The following is a 24,838-nucleotide window of genomic DNA, read 5'->3' as shown; positions in this document are numbered from 1 at the left end:
TGATTAGTAGATGTCAAGACAGGGAAACTGTGCCACTGAGCATGCTAGTTTATTCCAGTGATTACACATCCACTCTGTTAATAACTTGGTGAATTCAGTGGAACTTATTGCTGAAAGCTGGGCAAAGTCATATTCAGCTTCTGGCAATGACCTGATATGTGGTTATTACCCAGTGACACACAGTGAAAGAATGGAAGGCTATGGAGGCAAATGACAGAAAGTGAAAATGTGGTTAGATATTAGGAAGAGTGTTCTCTACAAGGGTGGCAAAGCATTGGAACCAGTCCACACAGAAACTGTGAAATCATCATCCTTGGACATGTTTGAGGCATTTCCTTGGGAAGCCTGATCCAACTTTTTAGCTGGCACTATTCTAATGAGTGGCTCACAAGATGATCCCCAGACGTCCATCCAGCCTAAGCTATGCTGTGACTTTAAAGTATATCTTTATGTACTGAATTAATGGAGAATCTTCCAGTTCAGATCCTCTTCATGATATGCTAACCATATTGATATCTGTAATACATCTTCTCTAGTCCATTAGTTCTGAAGTTTTTATTTCCATTCCCTTGTCCAACATCACTTTTAATATTTGAGCAACATTACAAGACATTTCTGATATTGGTTTCACCAGTAGTGTTTCTAGAAGATAAAATCACATTGCTGTTTCTACTCATGGCCTTCTTTTTTCTTTTCCCAGCAATATCTCATTTTTTCAGTTATGTCAAGTTAGAAGCTCATATGTGATTTTTTTTGTTTGATTGTTTATGAAAGCATAGTTCACTTTAGTCACAGATTTCCAGGACTCATTCTTCCATTCTGAATCATGGCTTATATTCTTTATTCCTGAAGATATATCTTAAGAATTAGTGGTATTAAATTCTCCAGCTTGACTGTAGTAACTGAGTGACTGGCCTGAATGACCACCTCTAACAGTCTGGAAATTGTTTGCACATTTTTTTCAAGAGGGATTCTGTGTTTACTTCCAGATGGCTGCTAAAGCCATTGAAAAGCAATGAATATAACACTAAACCTTGCAGATCTAAACTGGAAACACTTCTACATTGCAATTATTTTTGCCAACAACTTCTTTTGACATCTGTTAGTTGTCACGTTCCTAATCCATTCAATATGTTTCTTATAGATATTACGCAGTGCTAACTTTCTAGCTGGAAGGCTGCATAGTGGAAAGTCAACTTGTTTCTAAACAGATTTCTTTACTAAAAAAGCTCATGGTTTTATCAAATAATTGAATAAGTTGGGGTTTTTGTTGTTGTTGTTATTGTTTTGGGTTTTTATTTTTAAACTAAGTACGTTTTCCATAAAACTACATTTTATTACAGAAACTTGTACTCCTGTTCTTTTACCTCGAAGTAATGATGAGCTACCAGCCCATAGTTACTACCATTATTTGAATCACTGTGTTAGTTATTCTTTTTTGTGTGTGTTTTCTTTAATTGTGGCACCATATCAGGACATTTTTTTGTCATTTAGAAGTTTTAACCATTTTGCAGTTAAGCAATGGGATACTTATTTTACCAGATATTTTAATATTTTTGGATATAAAAACCTGACTTTTAAAGTATTTTCTTAGCAGGCGTTGCCTAGAATCGTTCTCACTTGCTGAAATATTTGACAGCTCATAAGTATTATCCATAATATAAATACCTTGTTGTGTCTCCTTCTTCATCTCTAGAAGGAACTGAAGTATTTTGGAATACTTCTGCTAAATTTTTCCTCTTCACATACTAGCAAGTCTCTGACATTGCTAAGATTGCTTTTTTAAAGTGTATCCATATATCCGAAAATAATAGGCATTGTGCCACCAGTGATGGAACTGTTTCTTCACAGCTCTCCTCATCAACTGCTTCCACTTCTTCACTTCCAGTTTGTACAATGGACTGATACATAGTCAAGAAAAGCAGTTTAAGGAGTAATGAGATCCTGAGCACTTTTGTGCTCTCTTCTGCCCTGTGGAAGTATTAACTTATAAAAAATGCATCTCTGCTTCTGGAGGAAAGTGGACATCTGTTCAGTTCCTGGGGTTGCCTTATTTGGGTGCACCTAGCCTGGAGATGGGCTTCTGTGGCAGGTGGTGATGCAGAGGATGTTATTATTCAGAAATCTTACTTATTTAAAAATACTTATATCTTGGGTCTTTTATCCATTGTGACCAGGTTAATTTTAAACATGAGTAAGAAGTGTTGCATGTTGAATGTAGTGACGTTTATGAACATATTCTTGTTCCATCAATACCATCAAGTGCCAAGTGTGATTTCATGTGTTTATGGCTCTTGATTACAGCTCATGATGGCAAGGATACCCTGTCCAAGTTACAAGGAAATTGTAACCACAAGCAGAACTCAGGTGAGGTGTCTTAAACTACATCTAGATGTATACAACGTGATTGTCAGTGTACTGCAAATCTCCTGTTGCTTTTAATTTTTTTCTTCTTTTTTTTGTTCTTAGGTGCTGTAGATGACTTATTAGACCTGCAACCTGAAGAAAATGGTATGAAACATTTGTGCATATCTGTTTCATTTGCTTTTCAATTATAGGTACCATGTATAATTTTAGTCTTAGTTGTTTATTGCTTTCATAATCTGAAAGGTTGATGTGTTTCTTAATGAAATTATTCAGTTACAGTATTTAAACAGCATTAAAGGAAGTTCAACTTCATAAACATGCAGAGGCACTGTGCCTGATGTAAGAATATAAAACAAACCTTACTGGGGATAAAACATTACAACAGGTGATTCAAGATTATATTCAGTTGGTTATATTAATTGGTTTGCTCCACTGAAGTAGGTTCCACCATAAACCTTACCTCTCCTATAACTTTTTTCAGTCTCTGCATTAAAAAGGGTGGCCAGTAGGGAGAGGGAGCCCCTGCACTCGGCTCTTATGAGGCCCCATCTGGAGTACTCTGTCCATCTGTGTCCAGGCATGGAGCCCCCAGTACAAGAAAGACACAGAACTCTTGGAATGGGTCCAGAGGAGGGCCACTGAGATGATCAGAGGGCTGGAGCACCTCTCCTATGAAGAAAGGTTGAGGGAACTGGGCTTGTTTAGCTTGGAGAAGAGAAGGCTCCGGGGAGAGCCTTTCATTGTGGCCTTCCAGTACTTGAAGGGAGCGTATAAACAGGAGGGGGAATGACTGTTTATGAGGGTGGATAGTGATAGGACAAGGGGGAGTGGTTTTAAACTAAGATGGGGGAGATTTAGGTTAGATATTAGGAGGAAGTTTTTCACACAGAGGGTGGTGGTCACACACTGGAACAGGTTGCCCATAGAGGTTGTGGATGCCCCATCCCTGGAGGCATTCAAGGCCAGGCTGGATGTGGCTCTGGGCAGCCTGGTCTGGTGGTTGGTGACCCTGCATGTAGCAGGGGGGTTTTGAAACTGGATGATCATTGTGGTCCTTTTCAACCCAGGCCATTCTATGATTCTGTGAACCCTTCACTTAGCAACACAATAGTGACCACTAATTTTACATCACAAGTAGAGAAAGAAAAAACAAATTATTTAATTATTTTAGAAAACATTTAGGAACTGGTAACTTCTTTCAGCCCTATAGTTAATGAAATCTTCTGTGTTGTTCTCAAATAGATGTGAGAAAGAAAACCTTAATTCCAGGTTCTGTTCCTATCCTTACACTTTCATTAGATTAGCAGCAGCTCAATGAGATATGCTGTTCTTTTCCAAAGGGTGCTGTGTTACTTGCCAGAAGTTTTATATTGAATTCTCATGTGCAATAAGAATTTTGCATGTAGTTTCTTCATTTGCTCTCATTTGTTCATCTGAAAAGAATGAGTAAAAATGACCTTAACAACAAGAACAAAATAATGTGACAGTTCAAAAAGCAAACAAAGAGCCAAAGAAAAAATCCCTTTGTGTGGTTTAGTCAGTCAGCCTGAGAGTTTTATTTGGGCTACTTAAGGCACTGCCTTTGTGATGGGTAAGGAACAGCAGATCTGCAAATGTTTTGACTTTGGTTTGCCACGGTCTGTCTCTTGTACTGTGGGGAAATTACATCTTAACCCCAGCAGAAGCACTGAAGGTTTCCTCGGCTACCTCTGCAGATAGCAGTCCTATTCTGTGAACCTATGAGGTAGTGATAACTTTTCTTCTGTGGTTAACAAATAAAAAGTTTGTATGTGGCCTTTTTTTTCCTCCTGGTTTTCTTCTGAATCATACGTTCTTCAACCTTCAGATATAGATAATGCATACAATTATTGTTCATACAAGTTTAGCCACGTCAATTAGAAGCCTGTTTTTTTTTCTTCAGTGCGATAGTTAAGTCAGTATGAAATTGAAATTGTGGAGCAGCTACATCTATAAAGATGCTTATGTTAATGTTAGCTATCTACCCTAATTTTACATACTAGCTAGATTTAGACTAATTAGTATTGTGCTATTTTAACTGCAGCAGTGTAATTAGAGGTACACTTTTGTGTGTGTTTTGGAAGGTAGTCTTTATCCTGTATTTCAAATCATGTATAATTGTAAATATTTTTAATTTCTCTTCCTATTTATTTATTTTTTTAATACCAGCAAAATGAGGCATGTTTGCAAAGCAGTATGAGCATTGCTAGATGCTTGTTCAAACAAACACAGAAGGGAATATTGTGACATTGGGTTTTTTAGCGTTTTACTGGGAGTTTGTGTGTTTTTTTCATGAGAGTTTTTAAGATTAGGGGCAGAATGTGAAGGTGAAGAAGCAATTTCAACTGTGAAAATGGGCAGTGAAAACAGAGAAATGGGAAAAGAAATAATAGAAGCTTTATAGGTGAGGTCAGAAAGTCCATATCATTCTAGTAATCTAGCACAGCTACCATATGAGTAATGCCCTGATAAGCAAGACTGTTTTCAAGATAACCATTATTGCGAACAAGTAGAGCTTTACTGCTGTTTACTTGAGGTAGCTTCAGCATACGCACCACCCTATCATCCCCTACTCTGTCTGCATTCTCTCCCCAGGAAAACCAGAAAGACTGCCAAGATAAGAAATTTGTCACTCTTCTGATTTCTGGTGGTTGTGTGAAGTACTGCAAGATTCAATTATTCTTCCGATGTAAAGCTGTATGTTTTACTTTCTCTCCCAGTAGAAATGGTACTTCTGCAATGGGATACCCAAATGAAGCAGTTTTTTTCCCTAAGCTGTGTTGCTGCCAAATTTTTGTAGCATATTTTGTAAGCATAATTCGTGATTAATATTGGTAGTATGCTGTTATTAATGATGCCTTCTTTGAGTCTCCCCCTGCAAGCCTTCCAAGTTCATGAAGGAGCCTACTGAAAGCACATTTGAGATGGTGCCATCCAGTAGAAATCACAGTTCTTACATGTCTTTGAAACAGTGAGCATCTTTTCCCTATGTAAGAATGTACCCCTCTGCCTTGCTGCTTGAACAGACAGAGATTTGGGAGAACTGTAGGTGCTTGGAGAATGTTAACATTCTTTGCTATTTACCTGATGATTGAAAAGCACCTCAATATTCATGAGAACAAGTTGTTTTCTATGGTATTTTAGTTGTAGTCTAGTGAGAACATTGGAATTTATTTGTTTGTAATATTTCTGTTCCCATTTTTTTTTTTAGTCATGTCAAGGAATATAAAATGTGAATTAGAGAGGAGCTCAGCCTCAATGTTGACTTCAGCAATTTAAAAAACCCTTGTATTATGTGTTGTCTTTTTTGTTTCTTAGTACACAGGTGCGTATGTTGACTCATCTGCCTATTTTTAAAACAGTTGTGTTGTTTTTTTTCCTCCTATGACTCAACTTCAGCCATTTCATTATAAATTGCTGCAGCTATTAAAAGGGAACTTTTTTGAGAAGGTAATTGCATTTAAATCAAATGACCTGTTGCTCTGGTAGCAACCACTGTGCCACTATCAATCTTTTATCTCAACCAGTGTTAAAACATCTCTGCAAGCTGTACAAAACTTGGAGAGCTCAGCTGATATATCAGCAATTTGGAAAATTGAATTTGTTTCTGAGCCTTACCACAAGTTTGAAATGAGCATAGTTAAGATAAACTGATCTGGGTTTCAGTAACATAGCATCAGCATTGTTAACCACTGTTTTTGTCCTCCACTTGCTCCCACAGTGGAACTCTAAATGTTTCCAGGTAAAATAACACTTGGCATTCATAGATGATTCTTTCACTTTCCAAACATTATGTAAGCTAGTGGAAAGGATTATGGTTCTTACTGGATATGAGAATTCAGAAGTTATGTGATAAAACAGCACCCTTTGGAGAAGAACAGCGTATCCCTGTGAGTAATGAATAGAATGTTATAAAGGCTGTCTGAAGTATGGTCTCATTGAATTCTAGAATCATCTCCCAGTTATTTTCCATTTGTATCAATCTGATTGTTTTTAGAGAAAGTATATGTAGTACTTGAAAAAGTAGTTTATATAATACTTCAAAGTAGTTTTCTCCTGTGTTTTTAGGTATTAGACTATGTATTGGTTTTGGTGCAGTACCTAGTAAATACTTAAGTAGGCTTGTAGTATTTTTAATGGACAGTGAGTCTGAAGTGCAGTACCATTATCTAAGGTAATCAGGGAATAATTTGTTGCATAAGCTACAAGCCCAGGTGTCCAAGAGAATTAGTTCTAAAAGAGAAAACGACAAATATTCACAGAAGAAATATCCCATCTTAGTTAATACTTAGAAACTAGACTGAATATTTTGAAAACATGGTTTCCATTCATTGATTGTTTTAATGTTGATTTATCTTTACTCTCTGTTTTGTTCTGAGACAGCATCAAAGGATCAGTTTGCAAAGTCCTTGGAATCAGAATCTAGTGATAAGGATGACATGGTGTTACTGAATGAGATCCTCAATGCTTCCTCCCTGGAAGAGGGAGAGTTCAGCAAGGAGTGGACAGCTGTTTTTGGACAGGTTACTGATCTCGCCATGAACTCTTCAGCTGGAGATGGGGATAACACTTCAGCTGTGGCATCAACTCCATCAGGTTATTTGCCTTCTCAACTGTTAGACCAAAATATGAATGACTTACAGTCATCTTTACATGGTAAGAGCTCGTCTTGGTATGTTATCATTTTGTTTCTGCTTTTAAGCTTCAGAGTATGGCTTTCTCCTATTTAGAAGTGCAGTGATTTTATTCCATAGCTGTAGAAATGCTGAAGTTAAAACGAAGTGTGACCTGGAGAAGAACATGCATATTTTTTTCTAGCCCTGCATTCAGATTTGTGAAGGAATTACTCTAAAGCCTGAAGTCAGAATAATTATCTTGAGTATTTTCATTATAATTCCTGAAATGTTCTGTAGGTTTTTGGCACATTTTTTCTGTAGTAGAAAATACATTTGAGTGGGTTTTACTGTTTAAATCACAACTGCTGTGTCTGTTTGTTAAGGGGCCAAAGAACCAAAAACAATTACTGTATTTTGTCTGGAAATACTATTTTTAAACAATTTGGTGAAAATCAATTGCATTTATTTTCTGTACCCCACACTGTTGCTGGGTAGGGATATAGGTGAGGTAAGAGTGGAATCCTAGCTACCATACTGGTGAATTTGTATCAGCAGACTAATATAGAGCCTACAGTACAAGTAACAACTCTTCCTCTCCCTGTTGTTCTATACTATTCTCTTTCTTGAGCTTTTTGAGCAATGGGAAGGGGAAAGGAAGAAGGGATATTAGAGGAGAAACTTCCTACTGCTTCTTTGGCCTGGAGGAGGGAGAGTGGTGGTAACCAACCAACAGGAACTACCTCCTTTGTCCTCCCCACCATCCATAGCTGTCAGCCTAGATTTCTATGTAGGGAACTGAAAACTATAGGAGGATCATGCTGTTTTGGGCCCTGTCCCAACAGTCGTTTTCATCTCCTCTGGGGAAGAGTGCTGTAGGAAGACTAGCAGACTGATTTCATCCTGAAGACTACTTCTTGGAACCTGTGAAGCTCATACAATCATGTAGGATATGAAATGACCTGTGCCATTTTGGCAAGAATAACAAAGTCAGAGTTACCTGGTAATTAATTCAGTTACAATTCCTTCCTCCCAGCACAAGCAAGATAGTTGGGTTCACTGGCTTCAAGGCTTAGATGGGAACTGGGCAAATGACATTTGCAGTGCTGGGCAATTTTATGATGAGATATATGCATACACGAGTATGATTAATAGAGTGAAGAGGGACTGGAACAGTGTAGAAATTGACTACATAAAATAGGAACAGAAAAAATAATGAGGCTTAGTCACTGCATTGTCAAATGGAATAGGAACAAAAGGAACAGTGAAAAACACGTTTTTTGATGCAAGGACATACACAGATTTTAGGCAAATGACTAAAAATAGCAATATGTATATTATGAGAATTGCCTTTCTTGACTTTTTGCATGCTTTTAAATGAAAATGTTTTTTCAAGGAGAATTATATATATATATATATGCATATATATATAAAATTACATATTCAGACAGCTGAGTATTTGTTTTGTTGTTATTCCTTTCATTTGCATGAGACCGTGACATTGGCTGTGCAAGTCATGTATGTTGCATTCAAGAAACACTAGAAATAGAAAAATAGTTCTGTCAACATAATACCATCATAGAATCATGTGTTAGAAGAGTAAAATATGTTGATGTTTTCAAATTAATTTCCAAGATTTTGAGAGAAGATAATGGTAATTGATCTACTGGCATTTGAAAAGCCACAGCTAATCAACTCAAATGATCATATCTGATAATCATCATGTTCCTGGCTGAGCAGTTGTCAAGTAAAATGCATTATTTTTATTTTTTTATCTGAAGGTGAAATTGTATGCTTTCTATATCTTGTGAAATCTCATTTCTTGTGAAACTACATTTCATTTCATGGCAGTTCTTTCACATGACCTTGTCAAATCTGTGAGCAGTGACTTTTTAGAGAAAAAAATATGCTAACTGCAATATAAACACATCTAAACGAAAATATTAGAATATATGATTTATGGATATTTTACTGAGGCATTTGTGATACATATGTACGCTGTGCTGTACTTTTTTTTTTTTCCTAATCAGTGGGATTGCTTAATAATTATTCAGTGTGAGGTGCTGCAGTGGAGCCTACATGGTGCATGCTTCCTGTGTGAATTTGGCCTTAAGACCATAAAAATTCTTAAAACTCACATGCTTAACTTTAAGCACATTAACTTTTCTATTAACTTCAGTGGGATTACTTACTTATTTTATGTTAAGCACACTCATAAATCTTTGAGGCTTTGTTTTTTCTCTGCCTCAGATCTTAATCTGTAAAACAGGCACAGTGCTATGCAGGTTGTAAACTGTTACGGTCAGGAATTCCCAGCTCCGAGTCCTCTCTGGCTGTATTTATAGACAGGATCTAGCACAATGGAACTTTGAATTGCTATGGGACTACCAAGTGCTGTTTTAAGATGTCTAAATATATATGCAAATATCAAAAACAAAGCATGCTCCCAGTGAGTCTTTTATATCCCACTCTAGATACGGCTTTGCAGTTCAGTTGCCTTGCCACTCTTTCACAGAGAGCATTGGCTTTCTTCTTCATGTTTATGGCCACTTACCCCACTTACTTACATGTTTACTTACTTACCCCACCGAGAATTCCTCTTTGTATCACATACACATGCACATATTCTAGTTGGTAAGAAAATGTGCAGCTTACTGTTTCCATTTCTAAATTTAATTGTGGTAACTTTGTGAAGAAGCTCGCTGAAGAGCAAGCTGTTTGGTTTCCTTGCTGTCACAGAGATAACCTTTTGTCTAGTCACAGAATGAATTTGCCCTGTGAACAAGGCGAACTAAAACAAGTGTGGGGCCAGCAAATGCTGTCACACTGACACAGACTGCAGTTTGGTTTTGAAAGGCACAGGCTTTGTTCTCTGCAGCTCACCGTGAGTGAATGGTAAAAACAAAATTCATGAAAGTATTTCATAAAAATGTTGTGGCAATCTTTCCCAAAGCCTTCATGGGTTCAGAAGTTCATATTGCAAGCATTGTCTATTTTACAGAACATTTTTGGTTGGATTTTTTTATGGTTAGGTTTTTTTTGCTTTCTAAGTGGTGCTTGAGCTGCCTGTGCTGTAATGGAGAGACCCAGAGCCCAGCATCGTGTGGGCACACTGCTCACCAGGTCTCAGCTCAGAGGGTCAAGTGAAGGGGTCCAAGCAACCAAGTGCCCCACAGTGTTCCACTCTGTGCTCCACCAGTCACAGTGATGCCCGCTCACATTGGTTTGTTCCTGAGCTCACTGGAGGCAGTGGAACTTGCACAGAAACTTTCCAGGCAGTACTCCCATTCATTGCTCTGAAATTAGGATTTGGCCCAGTTCATTTAAGCCTCTCATTTTATCCATTGCCATCCATGACATATAAGAGCACTTTCTTGCAATACATCTGCGTGCAAATGAATTCTGTAGTTGTGTCCGCTACTATTCTTCTCTTCTGTAATACAAGCAGAGAAAACATCTGAAAAAGTATGTCACTCTGAAGTGTTAATGCCATACTTTTTTTTATTTGAAAGATTAAACTCTTAAAATCACATTTTCAGGAGGCACAAGCTGGCCTGTAAGCCTTTGTTGCCTTTGCCTAGAACAAATGTATGTGAGCCCTCTGCATCCAGATTTTCAGGAAGTTTTAGGTTTCTCAGAGATACAGAGGATGTTTGTGGCTTAAAATTCCCTTTCTGATCTATGTGATTTTTATAGAAACACTCTTCTGGCTTCCTTTTAATAACACAGCATGGGCCTTGAGCCCTTTATAGTCAATGCCAGATCAGAGTGATGAGAATAAGCTGTTAGAGGAAGGAAGGGTTTCTGTAACATAATGGCTGTTGCAGCAGCTCTCAATATCTGACAGTGATCTCAAAAGAGGAGAAAGTAAGGGGAGGAAGGAAGACGAGAGCAGATAAAGGATGTGAGAGCATGAACTTGTAGAAAAAGAGGCTGAATAAGGAAATGCTAGCCATGTGTACAGATGAATATCTTGTTTCAGATACTGAAGAATTAGGTATACGAGTTCCTTGAGGTGGATGGATAATTGACCAGGCAACACCTAAAGGAGGTAGCGTTGAAGTAAGAAATAGAAGCAAGCTATACACATCTGTATTCTAATACTGGTGTTAGAAATATGACCTCCGGTCCTCTAAAAGTGATAAAGCATAAGAATTTACATACCTTAAACCAGGGACCGTTTTTCCTGTGTTTCTGTGGTATGCTGTCTCTAATTCATTTTGCCAGCCCGGCTCATCCAGCTTCAATAACTGTAGTTGTCATCATTATCTTGAGGTTATGAAATGTGCAGGTAGGAACAATAAATTATGAATATCCAGTTTCACTTTTTTCCACATAGTTGCTCTCCCTGGTGAGAAGATCCTTGCAAATGAAGGATAACTAAAATCCCCTCAATTGAAACCCAGCTTTAAGTTAGCTGCAAGTAGTTCATCTAGAATTTAATTCTTCAGAGTATTTGGCAACAAATGATTTTTTTTCAGAATTAATCATTTCATAATTCATTAAATAACCCAGGGTCTCAAAATGGATTTGTTTCTGGCACAGTTGATGAAATAGGTCTTTGGAACTGTAAAAGTAAAGGAAGATGTAAAAAATGTTTATTATATGTAATATTTTTGCCCATGTGTAGCTGATGTTCCTCATTCTACAGCTATGGCTGACTTCATTACCATACTGACATATTACGTGTAATTGGATAAAAGATACAAAAAAAAACCATCTTTCTTTAGCTAGGTTAAAGTCTACAAAAGTGTACAATTCCTTGAGTCTGGAGATGAAGAAACTGATCCACAGATGCTCTGTTCTTAAGGATGTTGTTTGTCTGCAGAATCTGACTGCTGATTTCTCATATATGAGGAAAGATACGAAAGGCCGTAACCAAAACAATACTGTGCTCCATCACCTGGTGTGGGCACTGTGCTGCTAGAGAGTGAAGTGTTGGAGCTGACAAGGTAATTCTTACCACTAATGCTGCTATATTATTGAATTTTAGGGTGGGCAGCTAACAGTGCGAGCCCTCTGTCTATACCACAGCCAGCACAGAAACCGAACAGCCTGAATGTGAATGCTAACAAGACGCCAATGAAAGGTGGTAAGTCATTTAGTTTTTGAGATGCTTTGCTTTGCTCTTTAACTGTGACTTACATCTTGCTAGTTTTCCCACCTCATCTACCATAATAAAGACTGTTTTTGTAGCATTTATGCATCAAGAGTTTTGTTGCTACTGCTTTGCTCTATCAATGTTGATTATACGTATAGTGTCTGTGTGTATGTGTTCTGTTTGTAGGCTTCAGTGCTGGTGGTATGTCAGAAGAATAATGTACTGAATAACAAGGGAGCTCACACTACAGTTTGTTTTGCTACTTCAATTTTGAGTCATACAGAAAAGCATCTGCATGCACTTAGTCTAAGTTAAAGAGTGTTCTGAGGCTCTAGGCTATAATACAGGCTACTGATAAGGCAGAAGTGCCATTATCATAAATTTCATTGATAACATGCGTCATATCAGTAATTGTCTGATTGAAACAATTCACATGTGGCAAGTGGGCCAAGGGTATAGTCCTGCTATCTACTGAGACAAAGCCCTGCTGATTTTGTCTGGGGTTTTTTTGGATAGGGGAACCAGGAAGGCATTGCTTCCTTATTCCAGTTTGTGGCCGATTTTGTGCATTCACTTTCAAACAGAAACTATATCAGATATGGTCAGTGCAGAAGGAAGGAGCATTGTGTATTCCTTCCCCTGCCTCCCAGGATTAAACAAATGACCGCTTTTAGCCTAGCAGAAAAAGACAGTTAAGATGTTTTGGGAACTGGCTGGGAAATGAATAAGATGTCTCAGCTGCGATACCTTCACCAGAAATAGAAAGAGCATTCGGCTACTCTAAAATCTGTGTCTGTGAAAGTGACAGGTTCTCTAGCCTCACAGACACAAAGATGAAAATAAGACCAAGCAGTGTATATTTTGTCCATAAACTCTTTATTTCACAAAGAATGCTTTCATTTAATGTGCAACATTATCTTTCTGAGTAGAAGCGTACAAGATGTACATCATGTACAAGAGTACATCTTATTTTGCTAAGAACGCAATGCCTGCTAAGCATGGGATCTCCAAAAAGAAAATCAAAGAATCATAGAATATCCTGACTTGGAAGGGACCTGTAAGGATCATTGATTCCAACTTCTGGCTCCTCTCAAGACCACCCAAAAATCAGACCATATGTCTGAGAGCATTGTCCAGATGCTTCTGTAATTCTGGCAGGTTAAGGCCATGAATACATCCCTGGGGAGCTTGTTCCAGTGTACCTTCTTTGTAGCAGCCAGAGTCACCTCCTCTTTAATTTGAAAATCTGCCTTACATCAACATCTGTATTTTGATGTAGACATACAGTATTTCAGCTGCTTTTAGTATTCAACTTATTCCTGGTTCACATTTTTTTTTTACATCAATCAAAACATCTGCCCTTATATAGAAGCATATCCTGGGCTATATTAAAAAAAGTGTGGCCAGCAGGGTGAGGAAGGTGCTTCTCCCCCTCTGCTCTGCACTAGTGAGACCTCACCTGGAGTACTGCATCCAGATATGGAGCCCTCAATACAGGAGAGACATTGACCTGTTGGAGCACCTCCAGAGGAGGTCCACAAAAATGATCCAAGGGATGGAACACCTCTCTTACGAGGACAGGCTGAGATTGCTGGGGCTGTTCAGCCTGGAGAAAAGGCGGCTCCAGGAAGACCTGATAGTGGCCTTTCAGTATCTACTGGGGTGCTACAAGAGGAAAGAGAACAGACTTTTTAGCAGGATTTGCTGTGACAGGACAAGAAGAGGTGGTTTCAAACTAAAGAAGGGGAGATTTAGATTGGATATAAGGAAGAAGTATTTTTTTACTATAAGTGTGGTGAGGCACTGGCACAGATTGCCCAGAGAGGGTGTGGATACCCAATCCTTGGAGACATTCAAGGTGAGGCTGGCCCAGGGTCTGAGTGACTTGTCTTGCAGTAGGTGTCCCTTTTCGTTGCAGGGGAGTTGATCTAGATGACCATTAAAGCTCCCTTCCAGCTCAAAGGATTCTATGATTCTATGGAAATACCTTTCACTAAACAAAGCTAGACAGAGGCTATTTTTAATTAAAGTGTTCCTGTACTTATCGTGGCAGGAGGTGTGTAAAGTACACAGGCAGACAGATGTAAAACATTTCTTCTTAATGAAGGTCCATATTCTTCTAAAGGTGGTATTTTAAAATGCAATCACTCATTCTGATTTTCTTGTCAGAAGTGCCCTTAGTAATACAAAGTGAAACAACAGCATGGCATTTGTTTGACCTCGGCCAAACTTTCAGTCAGTTTTGTTTTGAAATAGCTGACAAGAAAGAACTCCAAGTTTGTACTTCTATTTATTTATTTATTCATTTTTCCCCAGAACCTACAAGGAATCCTAAAGACTTGACTGCCTGGTTCAGTCTCTTTGCTGACCTTGACCCGTTATCCAATCCTGACGCTGTTGGGAAAACCGATAAAGAACATGAATTACTTAATGCATGAGTCAGCTGCCTATGGTAACTCACATTCTTCCATTCATCAACACTATTTTGGGGTTTAAAAAAAAAGAAAAGCTAAATCAAAATTAGTATGTTGTTGTGAAACTTTAAAGTATGTGCCATGATAACAAAACGAAATCCTCTTTTATATAGGTACAGTTATTTGCTCTTGTTTTGTATAAAGAGTTTGCATTTATTTTCTACATGGATTTACAAAAATGAGTTTAAGAATTAGGGCAGATTTCTTGCCAAATTAGATTATCTATCTGCTGAAACACTGTCTTTGCCTGAGGTGATGCAGAGCTAACACTGGAATGAAATACAAATTGCAAACTTATTTTTTTATAATGTTTCTTGAGTAAATTAAAAAATAGTAATGTAAGTGGGGAGGCTGCATGAGTCAAACATCTATCGTGTATAATATATATATATTGCTGCTACATTTGGATGTCAACTAAATTTGTTTTGTTAGTACTCACAATGAAAAATCTGTGCTGGAGCTAATTACTGAAGAAATACATTTGGGTCTATGCAGCCATGGAAATTGCGCCCTGTCTGATTTAAATTCTTAGACAAACTGTACTACCAAAATGGCCAGAAGTCTTCTTTTCTGACTTTTCTTTCCATTGCACCAACAGAATTTGCACCTGTTTGCAGAAGTTTCTTGCAACTGATGATTTACCATGCCTTCAAAACACTCATATTTCTGTTCAGAGTATTTTTCATCAGATTTATTTCTAAAGCATGTGTTACTTTGAGCTTGTTGTGACGTTAACTCTTTAATAAAATGATTTTGACAAGAAAGTCCTTTTATTCCCAGTGTTGGTTGAGTTGGTGGAGTGCTGTTGAGTTGGTACATAACAAGCATCTGAAGATAACAGATGGCCAGTTTTTAGGCAGCACCTAATGAATCTTACCACTACCTCACATTGTTTCAGAATAGTGCTACAATAGGATAATAAGAGAATGTGAATTTACGTGGTGTCTCTTTCTCTCTCAACTCTCCCTTTATAGCAAAGGAAGGTATAAAGGATGCGTCAGCAGGTGCTTAATATTGCAAGTTCAGCATGCTTGCTATATGTACTATATAAGGCTTGCTTTGCAATTTATTATATTTGGCCTTTTAAAATTCAGCTGATTTTCACCTCTGCATAGCTGTATGCCCAGTTAGTTAATCCTTGCCTTGGGGTCTATTAGATAACTAAGTACCTGCACTGCACACCTCAAAGTAACTGTGTAATACAGAAGTTAACCGAGCCAATCTGCTTCTCAAGCTCTATAGAACATCATCTGATGGCTGCACTGGGCAACATGAACGTGTATTCTAGCTAAAAAGCTATGTGGTACTGGTGGTGAGCAGGACTGACTGGGATCCAGCTGGCTGAACCCTCAGCAAGCTTTAAACAGCTGCATACAAATTTATAATGTTCAAAATCCTGCTTAAGATGCTACATAGCCGTGAAGTCCAAAAATGGAAGGTATTTCCATGTTTGCCATTTATGCTGTTTATGTGTATTTTCATGTCTAGTGGATAGGCTTATCTTCTCTTTGTGGAGTACCGAGTGCTGGGTGGGGCCATTCCATTGTGTGGTCATCAGGACATGGAAGCTTATGCAGACAGGATACCTGTTTGTGAAGATCGGTATTTCCTGCTCTCTGGTAATGGCTCCTTGCTCAGTAAGCTGTCACACGTAGAGTCTCTCCTGAGATGTGTAACTTCCTGGAGCATTGCAGGGGAGCAGCCTGAGGTCCTGACTTTGAGTACAGTGTGTGGCAGTAAGGAAGGCACCTGCAAAGATTATATTTGTCCTGATACTTGTTAGAACACTTGTGGGCCATCTAGTCTAGCTAATAGATAAAGCAGTTCTGATAAAAACAAAGGTGAGGCTATAGTGACTTCAAAACAGCTCATTAAATGTACTTTGAGTTAGAAAGAAGTAAGACTCAAAAAATTCTCATGTTTGTTTTTCTTGGTCACAGATTGTAGACTTCCAGGATGCTTAAAACAAACAAACAAACCCTCCTGTCTTGATTGGGAAAATTGAGGACATGGCACAGGTACAGCTGAATGTGTTCTGAATCCTCATCGTGACAGAATCCACAACTGCAGGTTTTTCCTCTAAACTTTAGTACCGATCAGTTCATGTTACAAATCTTCCTGTATTATATCTTTTTAAAATTAAAGTTAGCTTTGAATTTTTAGCTTTCTGCCTATGCCATTTTTTCACACTTTTAAATTGAAGAAGCCAGAGGTATTTAATGCATAATTAATTTTGCATAAAGAAAAGCAGTCAAAACCCCTCTGTACAGCGTGTTATTATGGTGACCATTTCATTTAAGAAAATAGGAGCAGACAAACAAAGCACCTTGCGGAAAGGCATTTTTTGGTGGCAGAAATCATAATGGCAGAGTTGGAAGCAATACCTCACTGATCCTAACGTGTATGGTATGTGCTTGTCTACAGCCTGGGCTGCAGAGCAACTCCAAGCCACGGTGCCATTGTCAGAGGATTTTCTGTGATGTGTGCACAGGCTCAGCAGTAACTGGGACATCAGGGTAGCTAATCATTCTGGCAAAATTATGGATTGATTGTTCTACACACATAATGTTCATCTTGATTTAATATGCTTCATTCCAAATGCATATCCTTGTTTTGTAGCGGATTGTCTTAAAATAAAAACAGCTGCAGAACCCCTATGGTGGATGAAAACAGTGGTAATTGATTAACTGTCTTCATCAGGAAGTTTATTAAAGTTGATGTAGTGGATTTTGATGAGTCTGGGTTTTTGCAAATCCAAGAGCAGCTACTTGAGGGGGGTTGGCGTGTGCACCTTGGGAGACTGAACAGCTTGAGGAGTGAACTAACATGGAACCTTTTCTGACCTCCTTAAGTGATCAGAATTCAATTCCAACATCGTAGAATACAATGGAGCTCGTTCCCTTCTGTTCTTTCCACATGCAAAGCTCAAAATTGTAACTCAGTAACTCTGCAGTTACTGAGTAACAGCAAGACCTTGATGTGGTAAAGGCATAAGTGAGAGTCCTCCTCCCTTTTTCTAGCTCCCTTCCTCTTCTGTCCAGCAAGCAGCAGCCACCTGCCAGGGAGGCACAGTGCAGGCACTAAGGAGGAGTTGGGTGGTCAGTTGAAGCCCTGTGTGCTGGGCAGCCTGCACTGCTGCTCACTCACCTCACAGGTGAGGGCAGGTTGAAGATCTGGATTTCTGCCACAGTAACCTGTGATCATCCAGGAGCCTTGTGCAGTTCTAGGCTTTCCTGGGTGCATAAGTAACAGGAAGCTGAGCCCTCACTGCAAGCTTGGCACACTGGCTCATCTAGGGTTTGCTGTACCCACCCTCTGGTTGGCCTACTTTTACCATTTAAGGTCTTTGATAATGCCTTATTTTTAAATAAGCCACCATAGGGGAAGCCAGGAAGCAGAGGGTTTGCCTCAGCTGAGAAGCAGCAATGCTGAGACAGTCTAGCGCTGCATTGGTGAGCTGGGCATGTGCTGCTGGGGCTGCTGTCCTCACTCAGCATGTGAGGGAGGTGATTGTCCTCTTGTGTTCTGCCTTTGTAAGGCCCCATCTGAAGTATTGCATCCAGGCCTAGGGCCCCCAGCACAAGAAAGATGTGGAGCTGTTGGAGTGGGTCCAGAGGAGGGCCATGAAGATGCTCAGACGGCTGGAGCACCTCTCCTATGAAGAAGGGCTGAGGGAGCTGGGCTTGTTGAGCATGGAGAAGAGAAGGCTCCATGGAGACCTCATTGCAGCCTTGCAGTATCTATAAAGGGAGCTAACAGGAAAAACTCCTTATCACAGAGTGTAGTGATAGGACATAGGGTAATGGTTTTAACCTGAAAGAGGGTAAGTTTAGATTAGATATAAAGAAGAAATTCTTTACTGAGGGTGGTAAGGCCTTGGCACAGGCTGCCCAGAGCAGTTGTGGATGTCCCATGTCTGGAGGCATGTTAAGCCAGGTTGGATGGAGTCCTGGACAGCCTGATCTGGTGGGTGGTGTCTCTGGATGGAACTGGGTGATCCTGAAGGTCCCGTCCAACCCAAACTATAATTCTGTGATGATGCTGAAGAGTGTATAAACCCAAAAGCACAAGGCACAGAGCCAGGGCTGTACATGGTGCCCCAGCAGCAGTACCCACTGATGGCCCAGCACAGGACTCAGGGACCCACATCCGTGGCTGTGTAGTCATAAAACCTGTTCCTCGGCCCTATAGCAAAGGAATCTCAAGTAACAGGAATTCTCATTTTCTGCTACCTGGCTGAGTTCAATTATTGGTCCTGTGAGTGCAGCAGCATTAATACGTGCCAGGTATGACCCAGGTACCTTTAAGGCAACTGAGGTGCATAGCTGCCAGCAGCAGACAAGGGCAGCATGGCCTAGCAGGCCGGGCAGGGACAGCACGTTTTGCCTTAGGTAAACATCAGCCCTCCAGCACTGGGGCAGCCTGGCTGTGCCATCAATCACTGCTCTATCTGGGTGTTTTATTAACAGTGCTTTCCTAAGCGTTACCCTGACATTTCCCCTCATTCACTAATTATAAACCAGTCTAACTTTCCTGTTCAGTAGAACAAGGTATTTGCCTGCATAGAGCCCACCATGACTCAAGGAGGCTGCCACTTCCATGTAGCCATGTACAACTCCCAGAAGTGAAGATATGGCTTATTCTACCTGGCAGGTGTTTACTTTGGTTGCATTGAAATCTTTATGGGGTAACGAACACTTCAAACAAATACATCAGGAGTAAAGAAATGGCTGCAGACCAACCTCAGCCCTTGGGTACGGTAGCTGAGCTCAGTCTCCCTTCTTTTTAAACAAAAGACCCCAGAGACCTGCTCTGTAGGGTGTTGCTTTTGTTTTGTACTTCCTCAGCTATACCCACAGTAAAAGAGGGCCCAGGACAGGTGCTGGAAGCCGTACGCTTCATGAACAGGCTGAAAATAACGTGCTACACAATGAAATCATCCGCTCTGTCTCCACCTATGTCAGTAGATAACAGCTGGCTGTGGGAAACAAGTGCATTGAACACAGCAGGAGCAGGATCCAGCAAATTAAAAAAAAAAAGAAAAAACAGTAACCCTACTATTATTCCAAGTGCAATCTTCATAATAAATCCTTGACACACAAAATACGGAAATTAAATTCATTGGCCATTGAAGTAACTGCTTTGCTGTTATAAGTGCTGAGGCAGTCAGCACTGATGTTGAGTACTCGAGCTTCAAAATAGCGAAGCCTGACAGAGGTGGCTTCACCTATCTAAACATGGCGGGGTTTAAGCCCGATTCCCAAATGCCTCCTATACTGCTAAGTCACAGTACCTGCCCCAGGCTCAGGTCCAGGGGCATCCCAACCCTTAATCTAAATGTAGGCCACCACCCTTCCACCACCCACACCATGATTTATAGCAGACACTTGCCCAGCTGTTAAAGCAGAGCTTGTAAGGGCTCTGATCTGACAGAAAAGTTCACCAAAAAAAAAAAAAAAAAGAAAGAAAGGGAGAGATGTTTGAGCCAGAGCCAGCCTGGCAGTGAGGAGCACCAGCAGTGACACCACAGCTTTCAGATGGGGCCTGTGGTCACCTCTACTTGTCACCAAACCACAGGCAAGCAAAGCCTACCTGTGAGCGTGTGCAGCCATTACTGCTCTTCATGCAGGGAAATAATGATCAAGGAAATGCTTAAATGAACAGCATCTTCCCGTCGCCCACCCCTACCCCTCCCTTCTCACTCCCACGCTGCGCACTTTGCGGCTTTTGCTTTCATTTTGAAGAGAAGGGATCTGATCTGGGTACCCTGCCTTTGCTGACCTTTGCTGCTTCTCAGTGTTATTGCTGCGCTTTGAAGGCTGGAGGAACCTCAGAGTGTCTGTCAGTCCTGCAGCTCGCTGTTCAAGCAGTGGGAACTTTGCCAAAACAAAGTAAAAGGGAAAGAGGATTAAAAAGCAAACAGAGACGTTCAGGAAGAAAGGCTGCACTGCCTACCTCAAATCCACCCTGTTCCCCCCGCTCCCCTCCATGTTAACAGCCCACGCTGTTAGCAAACATTAAATGCAATCAGAAAACTCAAGAGATCCTCAATGGGTCATTTTTCTACTGGAGATTTCAGGAGCAGATTGAGCTGCCTGTCCTGGGGCTGCTTTTAATGAACAGTACAGCTTGCCTGAAAGTGCTTTGGGTTCCCCCTCCACTCCCTATGAACGCACAGAGTAGCTAATAGAGGGCTTAATTGAAGTTGATGTACATTGTGTTGTTCTGTTTGATAGTTGTTATCTGAGTGAAAAAAAAAAGAAAGCGTTCTAAGAAAGTGCTTTTGTGGCCCTAAAATAAGTCCTCCTGTTGTGCAGCATTGCCAGAACAGAACATGTTCCTTTCCATGGGGAGCACTGCCAAAATGAAGCAAGTTCCTTTCCACAGGGCAGACATAACCCACGACAACTGGAAGAAGCCTCATGTTCTCGGGGGGGTTTGAATCACCTTGAGATCTGCTGCAGAGACAACCCAGCAGGGCACAATCAATCCTGGAGTGCACTGATAACTTTGCGATGCAGTCAGTCGAGGAGCTGACACTCAGCAGGGCCTCATACCTACAGATGAGGAAGATCTGGTTGAGAATGTGGAGATTGGGGCAACATTTGACTGAAGTCACCATGAGGTGGAGAAGTGTAGGATCCAGACGAGAAAAAAGAAAAGCAAAAATCCTTTGGCCTCTTCAGGCACCTGCTTGGAACAACCGCCTGCAATACAGCCCTGGAAGAGTCCAGGAATGTGGGCTGATTCTCAAGGATCACCTCCTCTCAGCTCAGTGATAGTCCAGCCCAGCAAGCAGAAAATCAAGGCACGATGGCAGGAGGTGTGCATGGTTGAACAAAACTGAAACAAAAAATGGAAGTGCACAAAGGTTGGAAGCGGGAGCAGGTGACCCTGTTCAGCCTGGAGAATAGAAGGCTCAGTGGGATCTTATCCATGTGGATAAATTTCTGAAGGGAGGCAGGGAGTGGGGTGCCAAAAACATGGAGCAGGACTTTTCTCAGTGATGCCCATTAACAGCAGAAGAGGCAGTGGGTACAAACTGAAATGCAGGGTTTAATCATAAGAAATTCGTCTTTTACTTTGAGTGTGGTCAAACAGTGGTCAGAGTGTGTTGTCTGGAGGGATGGAGTCTGAATCCCTGCAGAGACTCCAAATCCAACTGGACATGGCCTGAATGAGGTATGCGCACACACTGAAATGCTGAATATTTTTCAGAGCTTTCTCAGGAGGTGCAGTGAGTTGTAGCTAATCCAAAGGAATCACCAGAACAGAGTCAGGCATTTGTTTCTCTGCTTCCTAACAACAAGGCTTCGTTTCCAGAGGCAACACCCTCTCCTCATTTTTCACAAGAGTGAGTTCTTCCTTCCCTATGTAACAAGCCCAACCATCCCACCAATTGTATGGAAAGGGAGCTGTTCCTCCCCAAGAAACTTCTGCATCATAAAGGCAGGGCGAGAAATTCTTATCCAAACAAAAATCTGAAAGGAGTAATTGCATCGCCCATCATCTCGGCACCAAACCTTAACGAGGGATCTACTTCTCTTCACTTTGTCCTCCTTGGAGAAAGAACCTCCTTCCACCAAATCCCATAGCATCCCTGAGCAAACACGACTTCCCAGCCAACAGCTGTACAAATCACTGCAAAGTTTAACAGCACACCTCACTATGTGTATACACCAGAAGAAAAACAAAAGCCATGACCAGGCCATATTTTTCTACAGGCAGTTATTAGAACAATCACGCTTTGTTAACAAGCTTAGTCTAATTTGGGGAGGAATAAAAGATGACAAAACTTCCTGTTCTCCCAGGTTGTCAGCTCTGCTGCTGCTGCTGAGCTTCCAGGCTGTAGCTCAAGGAAGCCAATTTAACATCAGAACTTGTTACAACCTGAGATAAAATTACAAGGTCTTAGAAGGGGAGTGATGTCTCTAACCAGCTTGATCCGATTGCTGTTGTTTCTTCTTGTTGAATTATCAGTTTTATGTGCGTATTCACACACTTACATTGGAGGCCTTTGCTGTGGAAACGCTCTACCTTCACGGTCAGCATTTTCCTATCTGCCCTAATTGAGCAACGTGTCATTTTTGTGACCCACTGCACTCTGAAAAGGCATCGCCCACTCACCAGTTTTTTGCCATCTGCCAGAAATTACAGCGCTACGGAGGAGCTGACAGAAATGAAAACAACTCTAAAGGTAATCAACCACCTCCGCAGCGCCAGAGGCTTCACTCCATTGTCATGCAAACCACAAACCTTCGGGAGCCAGAAATGAGTTTTGAATAATATTCCCAGATCACTTTTAAAAAGCGATAATTCCCTCATTTAAAAATATTTCAGGATGCCCTTTTTCCAGCGACGTAAGAACGTTTCAGGTAGTTAAAAAATACCTCTTTAAAGTCTTTAAAGGTCAAAAGCCCAACATAGCCATTGCGTTTGTCTTCTGTAATCTACGCAGTAGTAACATCTCAACTCTATGGAACTGATTTTTCTTTGAGCACGTTCTTGGTAACATCATCTCGTTCAACACACCAACCTTGAAAACCCACCTCTGTGAGATGGCCCCACGTCCAACTGCTAAAATATCCACATTTCTCCTATGAATTTAACCAGCTTCATTTTCTATCCCCGGTAGCGTTCCACATCTGTTGAATTCAAGTAGCTCATTACTAATCATTTCCTATGCAGGTATTTACCAACTGGAGTTAAATCACTCTTCATCTGTTAAGTTAAAACCAAAGCGTTGCTGTGTTTTTTCCAGTTCCTCACTTACTCCTATAGCCCTTCCCTGAACCTCCTCCAACCTTTTATAGTCTCTTGAACTGCTTTCCCTGGAGCGGTTACACTAATGCAAACAGAGAGAAGATATACATATTTTAACTGCATGACGATCTTTGATCGCACAGCTTCCTTTAGCCAAGCACCGCATTAGGAAGGGCTGTACGTGTGCAGCCCATTAACAAACATACTTTCCCAGCTTCAATCACTTTTTCCTTGTGTTTAGGTTCTGGAAGCACATGGCCGGAACTACGGTTATTTCCTCCCAATTGTGTAGCTTCAAATTTCTGTTTGCAGTGCTGTGTTTTGCGAAGTAAGCCAGACTATTTTACAGCAGACATTGATTTATACTTCTATGAGCCACCCTTCCTCTTCAGGTTGTTGGATTTTACCTCAAGTAACCGATCCACATACCTACCCACTACCACCGTGATACCAGGAGCTCGTCTGCGAACCCTCAGTGGTCTTTGCAACTGCAGCAGTGTCAGCCAGCATCTCTAATTCATTCGATTCCTTATGTTTATTTTATATCATCTCAGGCCTGTGGTTAAATATTGTGAAGATATTGAGGCTCTCGAGGGCAGCTATCTGGCCCTCCCCAAGAGCTCATTTGTCAGGAAGCCATAAATCATTTCACTGACAGCACCCTGCTTCCTAAAACAAGCAGGTCGCTATCTGCTGCCCCTACCCAGTGTACATAGCCCTCACGCTCCTCCACAGCCTATGAAGGGTCCGTTTCCAGAGCCACTGGAACTACAACATTGACATCAAATGAGTGGGGAGACGAGGCAAAATTACGTTATTACCACTCTATTCTCGGCACTTTTTTGGACTGCTTGTCATCACGACTTTGAGGAGGACATGCAGTTAATTACAAAGCTGCACCAGAACCTAACAGAGGTGAGGGACTGCAGTTGTTGGGATGGTGAAGAAGTTACCTGTAGTTCAAGTTGTACCACATCTCTCCAGGGTGAGCTGTGTGCTTTTGTCAAAGCAGTTCTCAAGGAGAGGATGTCTTCCCCCACCAGGACAAGCTGAAGCCACTGCAGCCAAATCACCCAGAGGGCAGGATGGCCAGGGCTTTTCCTAGTCAGCCATATGAGCTTACAGTGAAACAACAGAAACCAAGCATTTTCTGACTGATGCACACCAACCATTCCCACAGCAGGGCAGGACACTGCAGCCTTTGCAGCTCCAGACTTTCAGAACTGAAGTTTCAAGCTAACGATTTTCACACAGTGAAAACATGGAAACCTTGCAATCTTTGGGATGCCAAAAACCCAGATTTCCACTTCATGACAATAAGCACTAAACCATTCTTATGGGTTATTGCCATAGTGCTTCTCAGTAAACACCGACTGCGGAGGATTTACATGTATTTAAATATTATTCTTTCTTCCGCCCCTCTTCCCCCTCCCCATCTGGAAAGAATTATTTTGCAAGGCAAATGACAACCATTTGACTCACACAAAACAACACGAAACCAA

The 24,838-nt window shown here is 40.7% G+C and overlaps 1 protein-coding gene across 12 annotated transcripts in view; it reads left to right on the top strand.

Moving 5' to 3' along the window:
- The window catches only part of ICA1 (islet cell autoantigen 1), a 72,048-nt gene extending 55,313 nt beyond the window's left edge, over nt 1–16,735 (top strand). For 4 of the 12 annotated variants that reach the window (XM_046938325.1, XM_015281896.4, XM_040696542.2 and 1 more), the window contains 6 exons: nt 2,305–2,367; nt 2,470–2,511; nt 6,769–7,041; nt 11,992–12,090; nt 14,416–14,551; nt 16,514–16,735. In XM_046938325.1, the coding sequence (XP_046794281.1) occupies nt 2,305–2,367; nt 2,470–2,511; nt 6,769–7,041; nt 11,992–12,090; nt 14,416–14,537 (599 nt within the window). In that variant the 3' untranslated portion in view covers nt 14,538–14,551; nt 16,514–16,735. Of the gene's footprint in view, nt 1–2,304; nt 2,368–2,469; nt 2,512–6,768; nt 7,042–11,991; nt 12,091–14,415; nt 15,338–16,513 lie in introns of those variants that run through there. The other 8 variants (XM_046938326.1, XM_040696540.2, XM_015281897.4 and 5 more) reach the window with 4 other exon arrangements.
- The last annotated feature ends 8,103 nt before the right edge of the window (nt 16,736–24,838 follow it).

This window comes from Gallus gallus, chromosome 2 (assembly GCF_016699485.2).
Source record: "Gallus gallus isolate bGalGal1 chromosome 2, bGalGal1.mat.broiler.GRCg7b, whole genome shotgun sequence".
Lineage (NCBI taxonomy): Eukaryota > Metazoa > Chordata > Aves > Galliformes > Phasianidae > Gallus > Gallus gallus.
This window is presented reverse-complemented; position numbering and strand designations above follow the sequence as displayed.